Source organism: Phaethon lepturus, unplaced genomic scaffold (assembly GCF_000687285.1).
Source record: "Phaethon lepturus isolate BGI_N335 unplaced genomic scaffold, ASM68728v1 scaffold48712, whole genome shotgun sequence".
Taxonomy (NCBI): Eukaryota; Metazoa; Chordata; class Aves; order Phaethontiformes; family Phaethontidae; genus Phaethon; species Phaethon lepturus.
Genome location: NW_010526487.1, coordinates 290 through 21958, shown reverse-complemented (window position 1 = coordinate 21958; position 21669 = coordinate 290). Strand labels below are relative to the sequence as shown.

Sequence of the window (21669 nt, the reverse complement as noted above, 5' to 3'; positions counted from 1 at the left end):
CACAGCAGTCCCTTGTTCCAGATGTACCTCATGGCTACTCAAGAGCAGGCTTGCAGATTGAGGACACAAATGTTGCCCTGGTATATGAGGGCTCTTACATGCTGAATGAATTACATCAGAGCCTAATTTAAAATGGAGGTGTCATTTGGTAAATGAGAGGGAAGAGCTTGTCTGTGGTTCCTTTTAGATGTCCATCCCTGTGCTGGGGCTAACATTAGAAAGGAACTAATACATGATAACCACTCTTAACCTTTCTTAGAACCTCAGACTTCTATACTAGCATCTCTTACGTTTCCTGCTTCCAGGAAAATGCATACTTTCCAGAACTTCTCCAATATCTGTTCTGACATTCTCCCTATTAGAAAATTATATTGACTAACAGTCAGCTGGGCATTTGTTTTTCCTTCTAAGCTGGAATGACAAGTACTTGCTTGGTTTTGCTCACGGGAGAAAAAAAGTACAGTCAGAAATGTTCCTTCTTGCCAAATATTATCTTAAATTGTTAATCGAATGTGAGTGTAAGTAATTGGACAGCAGATAAGGCTTGAAGAGCAGACAAGTGCTTCTTAATAAAGGGACACCAGAGAATCAGAAGTAGGAACTGCGGTGGTCAAGGTTGCATATATCCTGGAAAAAAGTAGCTTTTGTAGAGGTCTTTTCAACAGCGGAAGCTGCAGCGCCGGTGCAGCATCTGCGGTTTATCTTGTACCCAAGTGATAAAAAAGCATGACAGCATTGCATCCATCACCAGCAATGTCTCGGTGTAGCAGGATGTTTAGTATCTTTTCTCTAGAACAGAAAAACCCAAACAAACCCAAAACTTTGAGAGGGAGTTAAGCAAGGAAAAAGAGGTTGAGTGTGTGGATGACACAACGGTTTGGATTAGTAAAGGCTCTCAGGAGCAGAAGGACAGAAACAAACTCTGGCTGGGCTGAACAATAGCAATGTAAATATAGCCTAAGGGAACTTCTAAAGTACAGTTTGCATGGAGTCATGACTTTATTTTTCATTTTTGAGCTTGATAGCTTGATCCCCTTCTCCATGTGTGGTATCATATTATCAGTGCTTAATAAGCCAGAAAGAACAGAGCCAGGTGCATTCTTAGACCTGTGACTGGTTTCCCTAGGCATAGAAATAGGTAGAAAGAGCCACCATGATTTTTTTCTAGCATAGTTAACCATCTTGATTTAGTCACTGAAAAAAATACACAAGCTGGGTGCCAATTTCAGAGTTTTCATTTACCCCATCCCTGTTACGTATTTTAAGGAGAGTGGAGAATGTGTATTTCTCATTTTCACAGATTCCTCAGCTAAAGCCTTTTCACCAACTACCTCTGCCTGAGTTTTCCACTTGTAAGACAGTAATAATTCTTTGTACCTTATTTTTCAGGACAGTGTAAAGGGTTGTAAGTTGCTCTTTGAAAGTGTGTTTTCATACAAGCGCTAATTGTCAAGTTTCCTTGTCCAAAGTGATGTGAAGGAAATGCATTTGAGTCTGTATGTCAGCCAATCCACTTTTGCTATATGTTCTTTCAGGTTTATGGCCACCAACGACCTGATGATGGAACTGCAGAAAGATTCGATAAAACTAGATGAAGACAGCGAGAAAAAAGTTGTGAAAATGCTTTTGAAATTGCTGGAGGACAAAAATGGGGAAGTACAGAACCTCGCTGTCAAATGGTAGGAGCCTTGGCAGTAATTACCATATTCCTTGACAATAGCAAATCTGTCACAGACAGCAGAGACTGTCTTGGCGCGGAGCCCTGGACCCGCAGCATTGGCCCCTTACTCAGACCTCGCTTTGTAGGGGCTTTCCCTCTCATCCCGGGCACAGCAGTTTGTTTCTCTATTGGTATTCAGAAGGGGTGAGCATACAGATATCTTCATAGAACAGTCGGTGATTTTGGAAGTAGTTCTGTGTTTATATTACGAATCTTACCCTAGTAGAAGTAGCATGCCTAAGATTTTATTTCTTCAGAGAGAAGCCTGAATTAAAATTTTGGTCATCAAGTTCCTTGCCTTTCTCATGCTTTGAAATCCAGTGCTGAATTTCCCAGTGGTTCTGTCTTTGATAGAGACAGTACTAAACATGTACAGGCCTTCAAAAATGGCATTTGAAGGTCCAAATTCTACTCTTCAAGGGCATTTTCATTAAAGTTTATAACGCACTTGGGTTTTTTTCCCTGTTTGGACTCCAAGTCACAGTACTTCTTTTCGAATTCTTGTATTTCAGAGTAGCTACTCAGGCTCTAAACAGCTATCATTGTCCTAATGATTGAATTTAGTAATAGTCTTATACAGAACAGGCTGCATGTGAGTTTGCTTTGTGTGCTCTGGGAAACACTGCACAGATAGTGTTTGTTAAGCATGCTGTCAGGGTAATTGTGGTGTGCCAGCAGGGAGACAACCACCTGTGCATAGGTGCTCCATACAGTTTGCATTACTGGAGCTATGCCAAAAGGTAGGGAGAAAAAGATGACAGAAAATGCATTTTTTTACAAGGATATTATAAACTGTGTCCAGCCATAAACATTGTAGAGTGCTAGCACCATGTCTTCTCGTACAAGCTCTTAAGAAAATGTAAATCATCCAGGCCAATGTTTTAACAGTCCTGTTCAGCTCCCACTGAGGCAGAGACTTTCACCACTGACGGTCGGGAGCAGAACCTCTCCTGTCTGTAAGCTTCAGTGAAAGAAGCCTATGTTGAAAGCCCTACATGTCTCTCTCTCTCTCTTTTTGTACTCTATAGGCAACTGGTAGCCTTCCCTTTTGAGCCATATGGGCATGTAGCATTGATGGTAGTCCCCAGTGATCAGTGACTGTGCCCTAGTATTGTGCAGCGTACAGAGCCAAAACCTCTAGTCCCTCTCTTCTGTATAACATTTTTTCTATGTAACAAAGAAAAAAACAAAACTCCAAAGAGGCAGATTAGGCCTTTCCTTCGCTCTGTTTTGTATTTTCACTTGCCTGTATGAAGGGGAAGACAGGGGAAAAAAGAGCTGTGAAACCTCCAGGAACTGGTTATTTAAATATATTTTTGCTCTCGAATAGCAGCACGATGGTATTTTTAAAACTCTAAAACCCTGTTTAGAAAAATGTTTGCGCTGCACATGAATCCCAGGGAGCTGTTCAATTCTCATTTGTTTTTTGAACTCAAAGGAAAAGATCTATATTATTCAGTTCAAATCATTCTGTTTTGACTAGTCCCCACAAGAAAGGGAACATTTTGTACCTGGCACTGAAATTGGAGCGCAGCCTCATCACTGCTACAGCAAGTAGCTGCTTCTCTGCAAGGTGGTATTGACTCATGGGAAGTCAAAAGTACCTATAGCATCTGTCAAAATCTCTGTTCAGGCCCGAATCCTTCCAAAGTCATTTCTAGACTGGGGCATGAAGAATTGCCTAGCAGTGTTAATCTGCAAGCTGGGGCCCCATTTCTTCATCTGGGCAGACCATTCAGTGGGAGAGGAGGGGTGGCATAACCACGGGGGCTTGGACATGGATCCCTGCCACTGGTGGGTCACAGGGCCCTGGGCAAGCCCACTCAACCTGTAGAAGAGTGATGCGTTGTTAGGATTGAAATTGGGCTCAAAGTATTTTCTGTGGATGTTCGCTAAAACAAGAAGATGGAATTTTCTATGGGGTGTGTTTCCACTCATCTGTGTTTGCTTCTCATGAAAATTCTAGCAACCAGATTTGCTGTCTCTGAAACAGCAATTTCTTAGCAAGGGTTACAGAATATTCATGGGAAACAAATGCATTTTGAATTCATTAGCTTAATTCAAACACTTAAGTGTGGCCGGTTGTGGAAGGAAAGCTGCAATGTGTCTTGCTGAAATACAGTTAGTGCTTTACATTTTAGCTAGTTACCTTGTAAAGATGTAAAAATAAATAGTTTCAAACAAATGCTGACGAACTCTCTGTGCACAATTTGGAATACAAACTTACCGGCTGGAGACACAGGTTATTAACAGAAAGTTTTTCTCATAATAATAATTTTTAAAAAGTGCTGTGGAAAGGGAGTGGTCTTCCCTCGGTTGTAATTCTGAGCCTTGGCTCAGGCAGACCTTGTCAGACACACAGCCAAGGGCAATAGGTAGGTAATTGTTTATGAAAATCCATTTCACATTTCCTCATGTAAGTCAGTTTCTGATGGTTGGTTTGTTTTTGTGGGTTTTCTTCCAAAAAGCTGACTAGATTTTACCATTACTCTGTGTGACATGGTTCCTTTTGTTCAAATTCATTGTGTTGTAACTTCTGAGCTGCTCCTTCCAGTAACATATTAACTGGCCTCATGTTTGCAGTAGTTGGTGTGAAATGTCCTCCTACAAATCTATCTAAAATTCACTGAAGTCTGATACAGAGTTAACTGAGGCAATAATGCAGGGTATGTAAACCTAGGGACACGGCGTGCTGCAGGGTATCGGTGCTCGATACTCGTATTCTGGTAATATTTGCATTTGGGGCTGAGCTGCCTTTAAGGAGGAGTGAGCCTGAGCATCCCTTTGACGGTGGAAAGCATCCCTCTTCCTCTTCATTCTAACTGGCTTCTCCCGCAGCCTGGGCCCGCTGGTTGGCAAAGTGAAGGAGTACCAGGTGGAAACCATTGTGGATACGCTGTGTACAAACATGTTATCTGACAAGGAGCAGCTGCGGGATATCTCCAGCATTGGACTGAAAACTGTCATCTCTGAGCTGCCACCAGCTTCTACAGGTAAAACGTCTGTCCCTGTTTGTCAGACTGAGGCAATAGGGAGTTACACCCTTTGGGAAACAGAGGAAAACATGTAGTTCAGGGCCTAAAAGTTACAAATTCCTTATTCACCTGCTAGAGGACAAGTAATGAAATGAGGAGAGATAGTAGAAGTTGAGACACTGGTGTGATTAATGATGGGATTAAATAAGAACTTGAGCTGGTCACCCTGAGGATACTTAAGCCTGAAACTGCATCTGAGTTCTTGGAGAAATCGGGTTTTGTTTATAGAAATCCTAAAGCATTCAGTATGCATTAGGTTATTGCTATTCAGGCAGTCTTGCGGGGCTGTTGATCTCCACATCAGCAATGCCACTACCCTGTGCGATCTCACACCGCACCACCTCCTGTCTGCAGCCCAGCTGGACCAAGTCTTCGACTGCCACAGCTGCCCTGGCTGCTCCTCCTGCGTTTGGAACTACATATCCCAAAAATGCAGCAGCTATTCAGGAGATAGGTGAGGCTCACAGACATTTGAGTTTCCTCTGCAGCCATCTCATGTATCTGTTATTCCTTCATGGCAGGTGCCTGTGGCAGTGCTGCCAGGCTGATGGATTTTAGGTTGGGAGAAGAATTAGAATTAGTATGCAAATACTTGCTGAACTCTTCTTTCAATTTCTCCAAAGTGTTAAGCTCTTGGAGTGCTCCTTTCAGAATCCTTTATTTAACATACATCACATGAACTGAATCTGTTTTAAGGTAGCAACAGATAAGTCATCTCCTTAAGGGTTGGGATTGACACTGTGTGGGTAGAAGGCAGCAAAAGCAGTGTGAGTTTGCTGCAAAATGGAGAGATTTTGCATCCTCCCCCTGTGCTTTCTTCACACTAAGCCCCACTCCGTGTGGTTGCTGTTGCTGTGGTGTAGTCTGGAACAAAGGGGAGGTTTGAAGTAACAGTCCAAGAAAGAGCATGTGCCTGAGGCAGGGTCCTTTCTCAGTGCTGTACAGCAGTTAATGATGCTCCAAGGATGTCCCACTTCTCCTTTGTCTCTGTTGCGTCATGGAGGCTGTTCAGAATGGCGTGGGAAGCAATTGTCCCTTCCTTTGAAAGTTTTGTGGAATTCGAAGCTGCTTATGCTTTGCACTGAACCAACTGGGAAAAAAACCACAACAGAAATCGTCGTTGGGACAGGCACACTCCAGCATGAAGACTATACTTGTGTCTAGACATTGACCTGGACTGTAGGAGATTGAGATCCTAGGCTGTGGTTGTAATCTCAACACGTTCTTGAACCTGGCTTATATCTTATTTTGCAACAGATTTATCTTGTTCTAGCCTTAGATTTAATCATGAAGCTATGGAGCTGAGAAACAGTTTCTGTCAAGACTGCTCTTCCTATGGAGAAAACCTCAATGTGTTGAAACTGAACATTTTCAAGTTAAAAATAGGGAAAAAAAACATGCCAGAACTTTCCCACCCATCTCTGCTCCCTGCATTGCATGGGCCTGGGAGCTACCTGTGAGACAGCCAGGCCGTTTTAAGGTAAAAGACACTTTCCAAGAAGAGAAGGTTCTTCCAAATAGTTAATGCATCATACTGCAGAGGGAGATACCTCACTGCACTGCATCTCAAATGAAAGCTAGTTGACTGCTGTTCTGGTTAGGTCTCCCAGTGGTGATTTATCCTTTTTTTTTTTTTTTTTTAAATGTAGCAGGGATTAAATGGTTCTTGGCAGTAAAAAGACTTCTTTTTAACTGGCAGTGGGGAAAAATCTCTCTCTTGCAGGCTCCACTATGACAGCAAATGTGTGCAAAAAGATCACAGCCCAGCTGACGGGAGCCATTGGCAAGCAGGAGGATGTATCTGTGCAGCTGGAGGCTCTCGACATCCTGTCAGATATGCTGAGCAGGTACCAAGTGATTTCCTTTTGGCAGCTGTGTACAGCAGCGGGCTGCATGCATGTGTTTGTTTTTGATTTCTGTAGTTCTCTAATCCTACTACGAGGACTGAAAAATAAAGGATTTGGGTTGGCTGCCACTGGAGATCAGAGCAGATTCCCCAGCAGAGCTGAGAGATGACGTGAGCCCAAGCGTTCTGTGCTTGGGAACAGCAGTAACACTGGTGATGGATCCCACAGAGGCTCAGTTCAAACAAAGTGTAGGGAGAGAGAGGGCAAAGCAGGAAAGTTTATTTTTGCCCTGTGATCTGATCACGCATGCATTTTTTTTTTCCTGGCTGCCTCTTTCTCTTGTTACATAAGTCAGAGTGACAGTGTCATATGTCAGCTGCGCGCAGGAAATTATTGACAAACCCCAGGTCATCCAGAAGGACACCGTCAAAATCAAACTCCTCCACGATGGAGACAAATAACCTCTCCCTGTGTTACACAGAACAAGTCGGTGTTCAGACCAAAATGCCAAACCCACCCTTTTCCTCTCGCCCCCCACAACATGCATGAAGTCCTCAGAGCTGAAGGATTTTTACATTTTTTACTGCCAAGAGGGCTTTTTCTCTGAGGCTTTGACTTTCAACTTCTGTCTTGTGCTGTTGATTGCAGACTAGGGGGAACACTCTACTCTTTCCATTCCTCCATTCTGAACTGCCTCCTTCCCCAGCTGACAAGCCCCAGGCTGGCAGTACGTAAAAGAGCCATCATTGCCTTGGGTCATCTTGTCTTGACCTGCAGTGGAAACATCTTCTCAGAGCTCACAGAGCATCTGCTTGCCGAGCTGAAGAGGAATGAGTCTACTTCTACTACCAGGACGTACATTCAGTGTGTTGCTGGCATCAGTAGGCAGGCTGGACACCGCATAGGTAGGACAAATAGCTTGAAATGATGCTGGGAAATGTGCATGCATTTTAGAGCAGCTCCTTTAGTGCTTACTCTGTTCCTAACATGTTAGTGGCTTGTGCTTTGTGATTCCCTCTGTGGTCCTGAGCTGGCTCTCTGATCTCCACTTGGAAGGGAGGAGACACCAGAGTAACTCTGTGGCTGCCCTTCTGTAGTGATTTCATCACAAGGTCTTGCAGCGCTTCCCTGGTCTGAATTAACACCTCTGTGAATTAGGTCAGTGAATTCACCCCATTTTAAATGTGAGGAGAAATGGAGGGCAACATACTGTATTACTTGTCTAAAAGATCTGCCAGAGCTGAGAGTAGGTCCTAGAAGATTTCTAATCACAGCTTTTTCTGTGACTGGAATGCCAGCAAGGGGCTGAAGACAGGGAGCAGGGGTCGTCTGCTTAAAACCCCTGCAAGGCTGGACCATGAGGTCCAGGGGACAAATGCTGTGCCAGGCACATGAAGAAAGTGGCGGGTGGCTGAACTGTTAGCTGCTTGGATGAATGAAGGCTGGACTGGGTTTTCACTGCAACTTACTTTGTCTTTCCCAGGAGAACATCTGGAGAAAATAATTCCTCTGATTGTTCAGTACTGTAATGTGGAAGATGATGAGCTGAGAGAGTACTGCTTTCAAGCCTTCGAGTCTTTTGTGAGAAGGTGCGTGCCCTTGAGGAACAACTGTGCACCATCCTGTGCATCAGTGTCCTCGTAGCATAAATATCTACACATTCAGCATCCACGGTTGAGTACCTTCTTACATGCATTCCTGTTGGGAAAGACAGTACACAAATGAAATCCCTCCTTTACATGCAGAGTTGGGCTTGAGCTATTTTACCTCGACATGTGAGAGTGTGTTTCTGTATCGAGGTTTTGGGGAGGATTTTGCAGGTCTGGGAGTTTTCCTTGTCCTTGGAGGATTCCTCAGCAAGAGGGAACTGCCTCACTCCTGGTGCATGGAGGAAGTGGGAGGCAGAAGGGGGCTCAGGCAGAATTGCTGCTGAGCTGCAGCGCTCTTGTTGTTTGGTCAAATGTTTACTGCTTGTCTTGGAAGAGGAGCCCTGCTGAGCTGCTGAGGTTTTCTCACATGAAGGGAAGATTCAACCAGTGGTGAAGAGAACTACTTTTTTTTTTTCCCTATAGAAATCATTGCACCCTCCCGAGGGGAATGTGGTCTTGCTTCATGCGCAGCAGGAAGGAGCGGCTCTGGTTTAACTCACGTTAACAAAATGTTCGTATAGCCCATGAAGCATTTTTGGATCCTTTTGAGATTAATTATGTCATTTGAATATTTAAAATTGCTTAGCCTTTAATTTATTAACTCTTAGGATTTTTATTTCTTGTGATAGGTGCCCAAAGGAAATTGATCCTCACATCCCTAATGTGATGGGGTTATGTTTGAAGTACCTCACCTTTGACCCAAACTACAACTATGATAACGAGGAGGAGGAAGAGGAAGAGATGATGGAAACTGAAAATGGGGAGGATGAGGAGCAAGGTGCCTGCTTGTGAGGATGACTGTGCTCAGCACAACGCTGTGTTAACGTTTCTCCCCTTCCTGCTTTCTCACCCTCTGTGATGTTGCTTTCCAGATCTGTTTCAAGACAGTCACTTCTTTTAAATGGGTTCTTTTAATTTACCAATGGTAATAATATAGTGCAGAGTTCCAGCAGTGATTCTGAGTTTGTTAGTTTTACTTTTTCCTGACAAAGTCCTCAGGTCTCTCCGTGCCTTAGGCGACAGTGAAAACACTGAAACTTGAACTCTGAAGTAGCTTAGTGGAGAGGTAGGCCACGGCAGCACTGTTTTTCCTGTGCCTGCTGACTGCAGGAGTTTCTTGGAGCATATCCAGCAAGCAGCCAGATTTAATACCTGGAAGTCCTGAGGGGCAGCTGCTTTGCCATCCTGATTGTTGGAAACGCTTCCTTGTGCTCCCAAAGGTGCCGGTGCTGCTTGCAGCCTTCCAGGCGGACCTCAGACCCCTGCTCCAAGCAGTTGACTTAATATGCGTGGGCTGTTCTTCAAGGGAAGGTGCGAACGCTGTCGCTGTTGCCCGCTCTCCGGCTTGTCCAGACCGCAGGTGGTGACACCAAGCGTTTGAATGCAGCTGTAACACCAGTTCCTGTCGGTCCTCGTAGTTTAGCTCTAGTGTGCTTAGGCTTATGTGAGAGACATGGCTCCTTGCTGGGGCCTGACAAAATGGTATTTCTTGAAAAGAAAGATGTTACAGGCAGATCTAGAAATTGCAGTTAAACAGTTAACCTCTTGCCGCGTGTGCTGCGGTGTTATGCAGTGTTACCTTTTTTTAACCAGGCAGCGAGCCAGCACTTGTAGCTTACTCTAGTTAGAAAAGGAATCAGAACTCTTTGATGTGGTCTCACGTATTGACAAACTCCTGCTTTCCCTGCTCGCAGGGGCGGTCAGGCAAGCGAGCAGCATGTCCAGGCTGTGGCAGCCAGCACCCTGCCGGGGCGTGTCCGAATCACGCGGCTTTGTCAGGCTGCAGCTTTTTCTGGGTTTCTGCATTGCTTCCTCGTGTCTCTCCATCTGCTAGGCCGTTTTCCGCGCGTACGCGCCGTTCCCGTGCGCAAAGCCAGCCAAGGCTCGTCTTTGCAGCCGCCCAGGGGCTGCAGGGCCTGTCCTGCGCTTGTGCCCCTCCTTGCGAGGCTGCTTGCTGTTTTGTTTTGCAGGAAGAGTTGTATGCTTAACTGCTATTTTAAATGAAAGCCTGCCATTTTGATGTAATGGTTTCAGGGCAACTGAACTCGGCCTACAAACATAGTAGCCACACAATTGCATTTTACTGTAGGGTAGCTATTTTTTTACTTCTTTGTAGCAGAAGAGAGAAAGCTAAAGTCTGGAACACTTAAAAGTGCCACCATGAAAAACAACTTGGTCCACCACTAAAAATACCTTAGTCATCAGTGAAAGCAATCTGATACTGTCTTTAAAAGAGGCCTTTCATTTATTTTCTGAATTGTGTTTACTTTGGGGTGGCTGTCCAGCCTTGGTCAGATAGGAGGGGTGCCTTTAGTGCCTGTTAGCTGTAGACAACATTTCATAATGTCTCTATTTATAGCTGCATATAGTGTGGCAGCTAAGAGCAGAAGTTAGAACAAGTTCCTTGGAAGAAAGGCATTTTTGTTTACTTTCATATTCATTGGGGTAAGGTCCTGGCTGGCTTCCTGGAAAATATGTTGTATGTTCTGCCAATAACATAGTAAATTGCTACACTGTTCTGTGCCATTCAGGAATTGTTAAGACAAATATTTGCATATTTCTGGCTTTAAAGTCTGGGAACCTCATTATCCCTTCAAAACAAAAGCCTTGATGCCTGACCTGAAGGGGCCAGTGAGGGCAGTAACATTAAGGTTTATTCCCCATCAGCTCTTTCTTGGAACAGAAGAATCTGATGCAGGGCAGCCCTGGGTCAGATTGGCTGGTAATGACGTCTGTAGGGACAGGCTATTCTGGACAATTTCATGTTCCCAGATATGTGTGAGTTACTGGCATCTGTTTGTCTGCGCAGCTGGAGAGGGAAGCTCTGAGGATCAAGTGGTCCGCTAGCTCTGGTTTTCTCATAATGGTGCACCTTGTTTTCCCTTGTCTTCTCTCCAGAAAGCGATGATGAGTACAGCGATGATGATGACATCAGCTGGAAAGTCCGCAGGTCCGCAGCGAAGTGCCTGGAGGCCATTGTCAGCAGCAGGCACGATCTCCTTCAGGACTTCTACAAAACTCTTTCCCCAGTCTTGATAAGCAGGTTCAAAGAGAGGGAGGAGAATGTCAAAGCTGACATCTTCAGCGCTTATATCTCCTTGCTGAAGCAAACACTGCCCACCCAGAGCTGGCTGCATGCTTCAGATGCCTCTGGCAAAGGTGACGTTCCCCTGACAATGCTTCAGAACCAGGTGCGTGAGAAGACGGCGGGCAGGATTAAATCAGAAAGCAATGAAGTAGGTACCGTGCCACACATCAGTATGCCCAGTAGTTAAGTGTGAGAACGTAGCTAGCTGAAGGAGCCCTTGGGCACGCAACCAAAAGGAAGCAAATCCTGAGGGCTGACCATTTACTGTTCGTCTCCCGCCATTCCCCAGGAGAGAGCGCTGGGCCAGTGCAGGAGCACTGAGGTGCAACCTGCGCGGCTCGCTCCGCTAGCCTCTGGCACGTTTGCAGGCTGCGTGTGAGATGGGTTAGCTTTTGGGTGAAGTGTCAGTCTGCTGCCTTACAGTTGCTCCAGCAGCTGCTCAGGAAACTCATTGAATAAATTGTGGTAGAAACGTACCAGAGCAAGCCATTGGAAGCTCAGTACGGTTTGGAACGGGTCAGGAGGCGTATGAGAGCGTGCAGCTAGTTTCATTGTGGGAGAACAGCCAGTGACGTCCAGGGTAGCTTGCTGTGGTTGTGCACACAGTCCGCACATCACTGCAGATGAAAGAATAGTGGAAGCAATTTTTCTGACATACTGCTTTAATTTGGAAGTACGCTGGAGTAATTACAATCAGAATAATTTAGCCACACATGCTGATCAGGACTCTGCCTAGGCCAGGATCCTTGCTAACACTGTGGTCCACACATGCCATTTTAGAAGACAAAAGAAATATTGGAAATAACCATGTTGTTATAGAATTGCTTGACCATAAGAGCAGCTTTTCTGGCTGATGCTACCACTGACTGGTGACTTCTTGAGGCAGGAGGATTAAAATCCCTGCCAAAATGTAATTACATCCCTGATTAATCATCTCACAAGTATGAGATATTTATTTAAATAACTTGCACCTCAGCCCTGTGATGTGTTTTTTGATTTCACTGAGACTTTTCTGATTTCAGTGAAACACTGGCAAGGTGTCCAAGTTTAAATATAATGGGGCTAGACCCTTAAACAGCAGACCAGGAAGGAATCATAAAACTACGCTCCTTTAGCAGTGTGTCCTGGTCTGATCATTTTGTTGTGTTTCTTTAAGATTCTGTGTTAGGGGATAACACCAACTCCAGGAAGTCTGCTTGCAGAATATGGAAAAGAACAGCATCCCCTCCTGCTCCTCTGTTCATGTATCTTTTCTTCACATACTCTGTCTTCCAGTCTATCCCAAGTCCATTCTCCTCTGGTGAACGGGCGCACTGTTTCTTGCTGTCCCTGTTAGTTCTCTTGCTGCACTGCTCGTGCCTCTGGCTCAGCTGAGCAAGCTGCTGTGGTAGCGTAGCTCTGCGCCCTGGAAGCTGGGATGATGATGTGTGTGTTTCTGGTTTTCTTTTCCAAACTGCAGGTCCCCAACATCATCAAGGCCTTGCACAGGCAGCTCAAAGAAAAGAGCATCAAATCGAGACAGGGCTGTTTCAGCCTCCTGACAGAACTGGCCAGTGTTCTTCCTGGTTGCCTGGCAGATCACATCCCTGCCCTCGTCCCTGGTAAAGTTGTCTGTGGTCTGGGGGTGAAGAGCAGGGTTGGCTCAATCCATTCCTAACACATATGCTCCTTGCCTGCATGTTCCAGTTTTATATCTGTATATTATTCTGCTCAGCATCAGGACATAAACATCAAGCTCTGCTGTGTGTTGATATGCTAAACAGCTCCCAGCTTAATCCTGGCTCTGTCTACCACTGAAAGCCGGGATAAGAATCTCAAGGTCATTTCTACAGTTCCCTGAGGAGATGCTTTTAGGAGGGCCTATTTCAGCCTGCTTTGAAACTAGCTGGAATTATGCTGTTAGCCGGCTGAGATCAGTAACACAAGTGACATTTTATTTTACAAAATGGCAGTGACATGTTAAAAAATTACTTGCATTGACTGATTATTTTGCACCGCCACATTTTTCTCTGAGCTTTCCTGCTTATAGGCTCATGAAGCATCCCGCTGCTGAAAGGCTCATAATACTAAAGTCCTGCCTTTGCTTTTGGTGTAACTCTAGTAAATACAAAAAAAAGTCTCCTGTGATTGTCCTTGGGCTGGATCCATGTACCTGCATTTTACGAATTAATAGATTGGAAAAAACATTCAAATCAGGAGTTAGGCATGACTTCAGGGGTGGAAAGCAGTATTGTTGTAAATGTTTCTCATTAAGTCTTATGGGAAACATTAATATGAATTTCCACAGAAATTGGACTTGGGAGTACCTCCCTTCCACAAAGGCAGTCCATCTTTAATGGTCCACAGTTACGTTCCAAGCAGTACTAACAGAAGGTGTAAAACTAGATAAACATAGAGCCCCCTGCCTTTTTTTGCCCCCCTCCTCTTTTTTTTTAAAGATTTCCAACAGAAGAATGAAGGAAAAACTCATGAAGGGGCACTCCTACTGCCTGGAGTGCCTGTTGTTGAGACTAGGCTTTCCCAGTCATAATTTCATGCCATTTTGTTATACTTTGTTATACTTTGCACTTGACCAACTACACCACCTCCTCTCAGCCCAGGATGACTTCGAATTCACTGTTAAAAAAAAGTTTCCAGAGCCAGCCATGCAGGACTGCTACGAAAACCAGTTATGTCTGAATGGCCACTTGCTGGAAAGCAGACAGCAAGGAGAGTAGCGCTCTCTAATGGCACGTACCTTTTGGGTGGGGAGAGGAAAGAAAGAAAACCGATTCCAATTGTGTCCTTCCTTGAGGGTGGTGTGTGTGATAAAAACCACTGGATGAAATAAGACAGCAGTCATTCTTGTCTCTTCTGCACAGGTATTGTTTTCTCCCTGGCCGATAAATCCAGCTCCTCCAACATGAGAATTGATACACTCTCTTTCCTTCATGTTCTTCTTTGCAACCACCAGCCAGAGGTATTTCATCCTCATATCAAAAGCCTGTTACCTCCTGTCGTGACCTGTATTGGAGACCCCTTTTATAAGATCACTTCAGAAGCTCTGCTGGTTACTCAGCAACTTGTGAAAGTTATCAGGCCTTTGGATAAATCTTGCACTTTTGATGCCAAGCCCTATGTGAAGGACCTTTTCCCTGGTACTCTGAAGCGACTGAAGGCAGCTTAAGAGTGTGCTATCTCCTGCATGGGACAAATTATTTACAATCTGGGAGACCATTTAAGCACTGATCTCCAGCCAACCTTGAAGATATTTCTGGAGAGGCTCAAAAATGAAATCACCAGATTGACAACAGTCAAAGCATTAACCCTAATTGCTAGCTCTCCACTTAAAATAGATTTGAGACCCATTCTAGGGGAAGGTTTCCCCATTCTAGCTTCCTTCTTGAGAAAAAACCAACGTGCCTTGAAACTGAGCACTCTGACTGCTCTGGACATGCTGGTGAAGAACTACAGTGATAGCCTCAAGCCTGCCATGATAGAGTCTGTCCTAACAGAGCTCCCTGCTTTAATTACTGAGAATGACATGCATGTTTCCCAAGTGGCTATCATGTTCCTTACTACTTTGGCTAAGGTTTATCCATCCTGCATCTCTAAGATCAGTGGTTCAGTTCTTGCTGAAATCTTTCAGCTTGTCCACTCGCCTTTGCTTCAAGGAGGGGCACTGAGCGCCATCATAGACTTCTTCCAGGCTCTGGTTCTGACGAAGACGGCCGCCGTGGGTTACTCAGAGCTGATGAAGCAGCTGACTGCACCTATTTACTCCTCAGGTTCAGCCGGGGCATCAGTGGCATTACACAAACATGCGTATTACTCTGTCGCAAAGTGCGTGGCAGCCCTTTCCTCAGCCTGCCCAAAGGAAGCCCCTGCGATAGTGACCCAGTTTATCCAGGATGTAAAAAACCCCAAGTCCAGCTCTGCTGTTAAAGTGCTAGCTTTCCTTTCACTGGCAGAGATGGGGCGCACCACGAACCTCAGTGCTCAGAGAGAGCTCAAAACCGTCATCCTGGAAGCATTCGCTTCCCCCAGCGAAGAGGTAAAATCCGCTGCTTCCTATGCGCTGGGGAACATCAGTGTTGGGAATCTGAGGGAGTATCTTCCCTTCATGCTGAAAGAGATCGGAAGCCAGCCCAAGAGACAGTACCTCCTGCTGCACTCTCTAAAAGAAGTCATCAGCTCCTCCCCAGCTGATGGCCTCAAACCTTACGTGGAGGATATTTGGGCTCTGCTTTTCAAGCACTGTGAGTGCACCGAGGAAGGGACGCGCAATGTGGTGGCTGAATGCTTGGGGAAGCTGACTTTGGTGAATCCTTCTGAGCTGCTGCCCTGGTTGAAAAAACAGCTGTCATCAGGTAATGGGAAGGGCAATGGTAGGAGCAGGAAAGTGCCGCCTTTTGCTGGGAAGTCCTCTTGTAAGCTGCCAAGGGTACAAAAGGGAGCAAAGCCAGTCTGCAGGTGCAAGAAGGAAATGAGGAACCTCTGGGGGGGGCGGATCAGAGGAGCACTGGTTTGCACAGGCGGCAGGAGGGTGTTAGGAACAGGGACTGCACACAGAGATTGTGCGGGAGCAGGATTTAAACAAGGAGGTTGTTAAGACAAATCCCCTGTTCTCTTATTTCTTCAATGTGTGTGTAATGTGACCAAGAGCAGGACATACACTACAAAGTTACAGCAATGATTTTGTCTCTTGATCTTTCACTGATTTTTCTTTCCATCTTCATCGCAGGCTCTCCCCATGCCCGGAGCACGGTGGTAACTGCAATCAAATTCACAATTGCAGACCAGCCTCAGCCTATCGATACTCTCCTGAAAGGCTGCATAGGTGAGCTGGTACAAACAGCAATGAGAGCTGGGAGCTCGAGATGTTAGGCGTCATTAGCAGCTCAGGGGTTTTTCACACGTACGTGAACCTCATCTAATCCAGTTGGGTTTTATCTGTGTTTCTCTGCTTTGGGATTAACAAGCAACACTGACACGTGAGTCCTTGTTAAATGCTCTTGGGCATGTTCCACTGGTGACAAGAGTTTTTTAGGGAGCGAAGTTCCTTCTGTGTTTAAGCTTATGATTCAAGCATCTCACAACAAGGATCTTGGAAAATAGAACCTACATTAAAAGGGTCTTATGTCTAAGGAGCCTACATCTCAGATCTGTTGTATAAAACTGGGCCTTCTGTTTCAGAGAAGTCTGAGCAGATGAGATCTGAGCAAGAAAAAAACAAAACCCAACTTCCTTGAATACTAAAGCTTCTGATTTGACTTTAGGGTGAGGTCACTTGAATCAGGCAGTTTGTTTTATGCCCAAATGCAGGAAAGTCATGTTTCTTCTATTTACTATATCCCAAATGAAGGGAGGGAAAGCATCTTGAATGTCTCTGTTAGCCTCTGCCCCTCGAGTTATTTTACCATCGGTGCTTTCATAACCAGGATACTTGAAATACACTGTGATATACTTTTAAAATACTTCTAAAACGCAGCAGCAGGACTGACTGGTGTGTTCTTATCCCACAGGTGACTTCTTAAAAACTCTTCAAGATCCAGATCTGAATGTTCGACGTGTGGCTTTAGCCATGTTTAATTCTGCTGCTCACAACAAACCTTCTTTAATCCGAGATTTACTAAACGCAGTTCTCCCCAGCCTGTACAATGAAACGAAGGTCAGAAGGGAACTCATCCGGGAGGTATGTCACCTGTTCGGCTCGAGTGCAATACGGCAGTGACACGGTGTGTGTGAAGCGGAGATGAAGCTGTCACCCTGTCTGCTGTTAGGTGACAGCTGTTATTTTTTTTCTTGTTTAAGGTAGAAATGGGGCCATTCAAGCACACAGTGGATGATGGCCTTGACGTGAGGAAAGCTGCCTTTGAATGCATGTATACACTGCTGGAAAGCTGCCTTGACCGACTGGATATGTACGAGTACCTGAACCATGTGGAGGATGGACTGAAGGATCACTACGACATTCGGGTAGATGCTGTCACTGATGTTATTCGTTCTCTAGGGGCCCGGGCTTGAACTGAGCTGCTGCATCACCACAGCACAGAGTGCCCCTGCTGGGCCGTTTCTTATTCTCTGCAACTGCTGCAGCCTTTCATCTGACATTGTCTGGCTCTCGCTTGACTGTGGTGGCCTTGAAAACACAACCCTGGTGTAGCTGGTTTTATAGGAAATTTACCAAAGTCTAAAATAAGTTCCTTCTCCCTTTAAAATTAAGGTTGTCACTTGCTCAGTGGGGCCAGTGACACCATATTAAAATTTAGCATTACCATTGTTGATGGCCTCATAGCTCAATAGGAAGCCCTCATCCTTTTCATACTGTTGTTTACCTCCACTTAGATGTGGGTACGGCAGCGGCACAATCCCTGTGCTGAATGTTGCCGTTTCTCCCAACGGCCGTCAGCCCCTTACAGACACCCGAGAGCAGGGCACCACATGCACCTGGGACCAGAGCCCAGCTGGGCAACGCTTTTGTGTTGGCTGCCAGCGGGTGCATTTCTAACACAACCAAAGCTCTTGTGAAACCCCCTTGCACAAGTGCAGGGGAACTCCCCACCGGGTGGGTTTGGCACGACACCACAGGGAGAACGACCACCCAGGCTTCAGCAGAGAGGATCCACGCTCTAAGCCTGGGGGATCGGAGTGTGCAGTGAAGCAACGCCTGTTCTGTCGTTCCTCCTTTGTCTAGATGCTGACTTTCATAATGTTGGCTCGGCTGTCCACACTCTGTCCCAGCGCCGTGCTGCAACGGCTCCACCCTGATATTGCGACTGATCGAGCCACTCCGGGCAACTTGCTCCACAAAGGTAAGATTAGGCAGAGAGTGTGACGCAGTGGAGGTGGGTTGTGCCACAAAGCCACTTGTGCTGTGAGCCTTCTCTGTCACCGCCTCTGAGCAACCCATGCCCCACACTCCTCCGGCTAGAAAAGCATCTGCCTGCCTCTGTCTCTGCTGGCGTGTCTGATTCTTTGTGCCTCCACTGTCTTTTCTAAATGCCAACTAAAAACAGTGCTTTGGATTTGTAGGTAAAAGCTGGGTCTGTGAAACAGGAGTTTGAGAAGCAGGATGAACTGAAGCGATCTGCTATGAGAGCAGTGGCTGCTCTCCTGACCATCCCTGAGGTGGAGAAAAGTCCAGTGATGGCTGAGTTTTCATCTCAGATCAGATCTAATCCCGAAATGGCATCGCTATTTGAGAGCATTCAGAAAGATTCTGCCTCCCTACCTGCCTCAGAGTCAATGGACATGAGCTAAGTAAGATCTGCCCATTTACTTCGCCACCTTCCTGCCCTTGCAATGTGTTAATGGAGCAGAGATGCCACAGGCGGGCCAAGGAGGAATGTCATCCAGCTGGTCTCTGCTGCAGCAGCCACTTGAGTCATTGGGCACCAGCAGGACAAAACGGTTCCTTCCAGCTGCACTTGCACCAGACACCTCGCTGAATTGTAACGAGATATGAGACACAGGAAGCGCATCCATATGGAGGGGAGGGGCTGGAAGATGAATATTCTAATTTTTGAGCAAGTTTTTAAGGGGCATACAAAGCAATCAAAAAGTGAATGTGGTTCCATGAAAAAAGGGGACTACTTCCTGAAGTTTTTCCTTACTGTAGTACAAAGAAAAATAGTCTAAAACTTTTTTTTTAACCACTGCACATGCACTTTCTATCCCAAATTGCCTGAAGAATGTATTTATATTGTTTCACTAAATAACATTGCTAAAAACTAGGAATCACATCTTTAATTAGTGATGAGCACCATAACCGTAGGCCCCCTTTGAAAAACAGACTTGCATTACCCAAGCTGCAGGAGCTGCACAGGGGTAGTTCAGTACCCAGACTCCACAGGCTTTCCCCCAGGGCTCAGCTCACAAAATGGGTGCTGACAGCTGCATGTTTCTGGAGGGTTGGGGTGATACAAAGCTGTCTTGCTCGACTCCCATTTTTACAGTTTTGACTGCAAAGTACCTCAGCCAGCCATCTTCCAGAAAGAGACGATTACTTGATTGTGTTGCACCACCAAACCTTACACTAAGCTTTTCTTTGCATTTTAACACTGGCTTATCTATCTTCCCCCTCTGAGTAGCTCAGTGTTTGTGTTGAGCAGTGATCTGTGCTGGACTCTGGTCACAGAGCAGCAGCAGAGGGGCAGCGGAGCCAGTATTCAGCATTTTAGTATTGCAGAAGAGAGGTGAAAGTCACTAGCTAGCAGTGCAAGCATACAGGCAGTCCACACTAACCCTTCCGGCATTTGAAAACTTACCTGACTGGCTGTGGTGGTCCAATCCTGCTCAGTATAGGGGGGGAAAAAAAGGAGAGAAAGTATAACAGCAAGTTAGAGCACAAGGCCACCATGACACATTTCGTGTAGCCACAGAGCTGTAACATGCTTTCCTTTCTCCTTTGACAGTGGTTGATGTGACTGATAAATATTTATAGTGCTGTGTGAAAGAACATCCGTTCTGTTTGAGTGGTATGAAAAATAAAGATGTACATGTGAAGCTGCGTGCACTCCCGAATTCATTAGCAAGTGCACCGCTGCACATCTACCCTTGGACAGCCAAGCTGATGCAGGGGTAGCACAGGAACCACACCTCTGGCTGCTGAAGCCCAGCAGCACACTGCTGCCCCGCCTGCACCCAGGCACCAAGCCCCACACTCAAAACATTTGTTATTACACTTTATTAAATACATTGTGGATGTAGGAGCCAGTTTATTCATTCTCCTCGCTGCGCAGTCTGGCATTGGGATTGGTGATCTTGATGGCGAGCTGAGCAGCTCTCTCCACAATTATCTTCCGGTTCTTGGAAGACACGTTGTGAGCAATCTCTGCGCAGTACGACCTGTCAGAAAGAAACCGCGCGTCAGGCTGGGCTCCAGCGGCGCTGACAGCAGCCAAGGCAAAGCACCAGCAGTGTCCCAGCCCAAAAGCTGGAGCACACGACCTCCACCCCACAGCCAAGCCAGACCCGTCCTGGCCTGAAGCAGCAGCTCACCCATCCTGCATTTCCTCTTGTGAAGCAGAGTCAGTAAGAGGTAGTTTTTAATGGTGTTAATTGTTTTATAAGAAAATAATAAGAGTAATCAAGTACTAGAAGTAGATTTAGGCCTGTGCCTGAACAGCTATGAAGCCACAGCTCTGATCACCATTTTACCAAATGTAGGTACAGCGCTGTTTGCCACCACTATAACATTGTATTTTTGCCAAAGGTATGGATTTGCTAGCCCCAACACCCTCTGTGCCCTCCCGCCAGCAGCACTAAGGAAACCCAAAACAACCTTTGTGCTCTTAAAAACACCAACTTCCCTCATCTCCCACCTACGTCTTGCCTTGACTGCACTGCCTTTTTGTCATCCAACCCAGCGCCATTAGGGGACAGACAGCGTGCAGTCCCAGCGGCAGAGCTGCCAGCGACGGCTCTGCACAGAGGCCCTGCAGGCTTACTTGTTGCTCATCATGAGTACTTCCAGCTCTTTGACGTTGTGGACCAGGAACTTTCTGAACCCCGTGGGCAGCATGTGCTTTGTCTTCTTATTGCTGCCATAGCCAATGTTGGGCATCAGGATCTGACCCTTGAACCGCCTGCGAACTCTGTTATCAATACCTCTCGGTTTACGCCAGTTGCGCTGAAGAAACGCAGAGAATATTTCATAGTTACAAAACGAGATCAATCTGAAAACGCCTGCCTCAAGGTAATAGCTCTAGCCAAAACCCATCTGCAAAGACCCGCCACGCCAGGCTGTTATAGCGCTGGCCCGTTGTGCCCGTTGTGCTTTAATTCACCATCAACCCTAAAGGCAGCCACATCCGACTGTCCCAGATTCATTTCCTAACGAACTTCCAGCGACGTTTTACCTTGATCTTGACATAGCGATCAGACTGATGACGGATGAACTTCTTGGTCCTCTTCTTGACAATTTTAGGCTTCACGAGAGGTCTGAGGGCAGGCATGGTGTCTAAGATAAACAGAATTGGTGTGAGGGGGAAATGCAACACAGAAATGATGTGTTACTCCACTAACAGCACATGTCGCAGACTATCTTCCACTCACGGGCCACTCTGGAGGCTAGCGAGGGAATGGGTATTCCTCTGCAGTGTCTCTGCCTCCCGCCTCCGAAGCTGGAAGAGCACTGAAAGCTCTCCAGATGCGATCCTGGGAGGTCACGCGTTGCTCAGGCAACTTCCACAGCCGCGCTGGACGGCACTGCGTTCCCCACCCGTTATGCTCCTGCCCTCACAACTTCGGGGCCGTTCCGACTCTCAAAACCCAGGCTGACACTGCGCCAACGGACAGGCCGACAGCAGCGCGCAGTCCTTTCTCCCCCATCAGAAGCGACTAAGCA

General features: G+C 46.1%; 2 protein-coding genes across 2 annotated transcripts; one reads left to right on the top strand and one right to left on the bottom strand.

The window, feature by feature from the left end:
• The first annotated feature begins 1536 nt into the window (after positions 1-1536).
• Positions 1537-18581, top strand: CAND2 (cullin-associated and neddylation-dissociated 2 (putative)). Its single transcript, XM_010283066.1, is given in 15 exon segments — positions 1537-1679; positions 4559-4713; positions 6479-6602; positions 7251-7507; positions 8086-8191; positions 8881-9029; positions 11150-11442; positions 12799-12940; positions 14201-15688; positions 16063-16158; positions 16844-17013; positions 17133-17297; positions 18016-18093; positions 18095-18133; positions 18354-18581. Coding segments are annotated over 15 exon segments (3630 nt in total). The 5' UTR covers positions 1537-1539.
• A 1411-nt stretch (positions 18582-19992) lies between these two features.
• RPL32 (ribosomal protein L32) lies at positions 19993-21470 on the bottom strand. Its single transcript, XM_010283065.1, has 3 exons — positions 21182-21470; positions 20771-20952; positions 19993-20168 (listed from the first exon to the last, which is right to left on the bottom strand). The coding sequence occupies exons 1-3, from the start codon at positions 21275-21277 to the stop codon at positions 20039-20041; spliced, it is 408 nt and encodes a 135-aa protein (XP_010281367.1). The 5' UTR covers positions 21278-21470; the 3' UTR covers positions 19993-20038.
• Between the last annotated feature and the right edge of the window lie 199 nt (positions 21471-21669).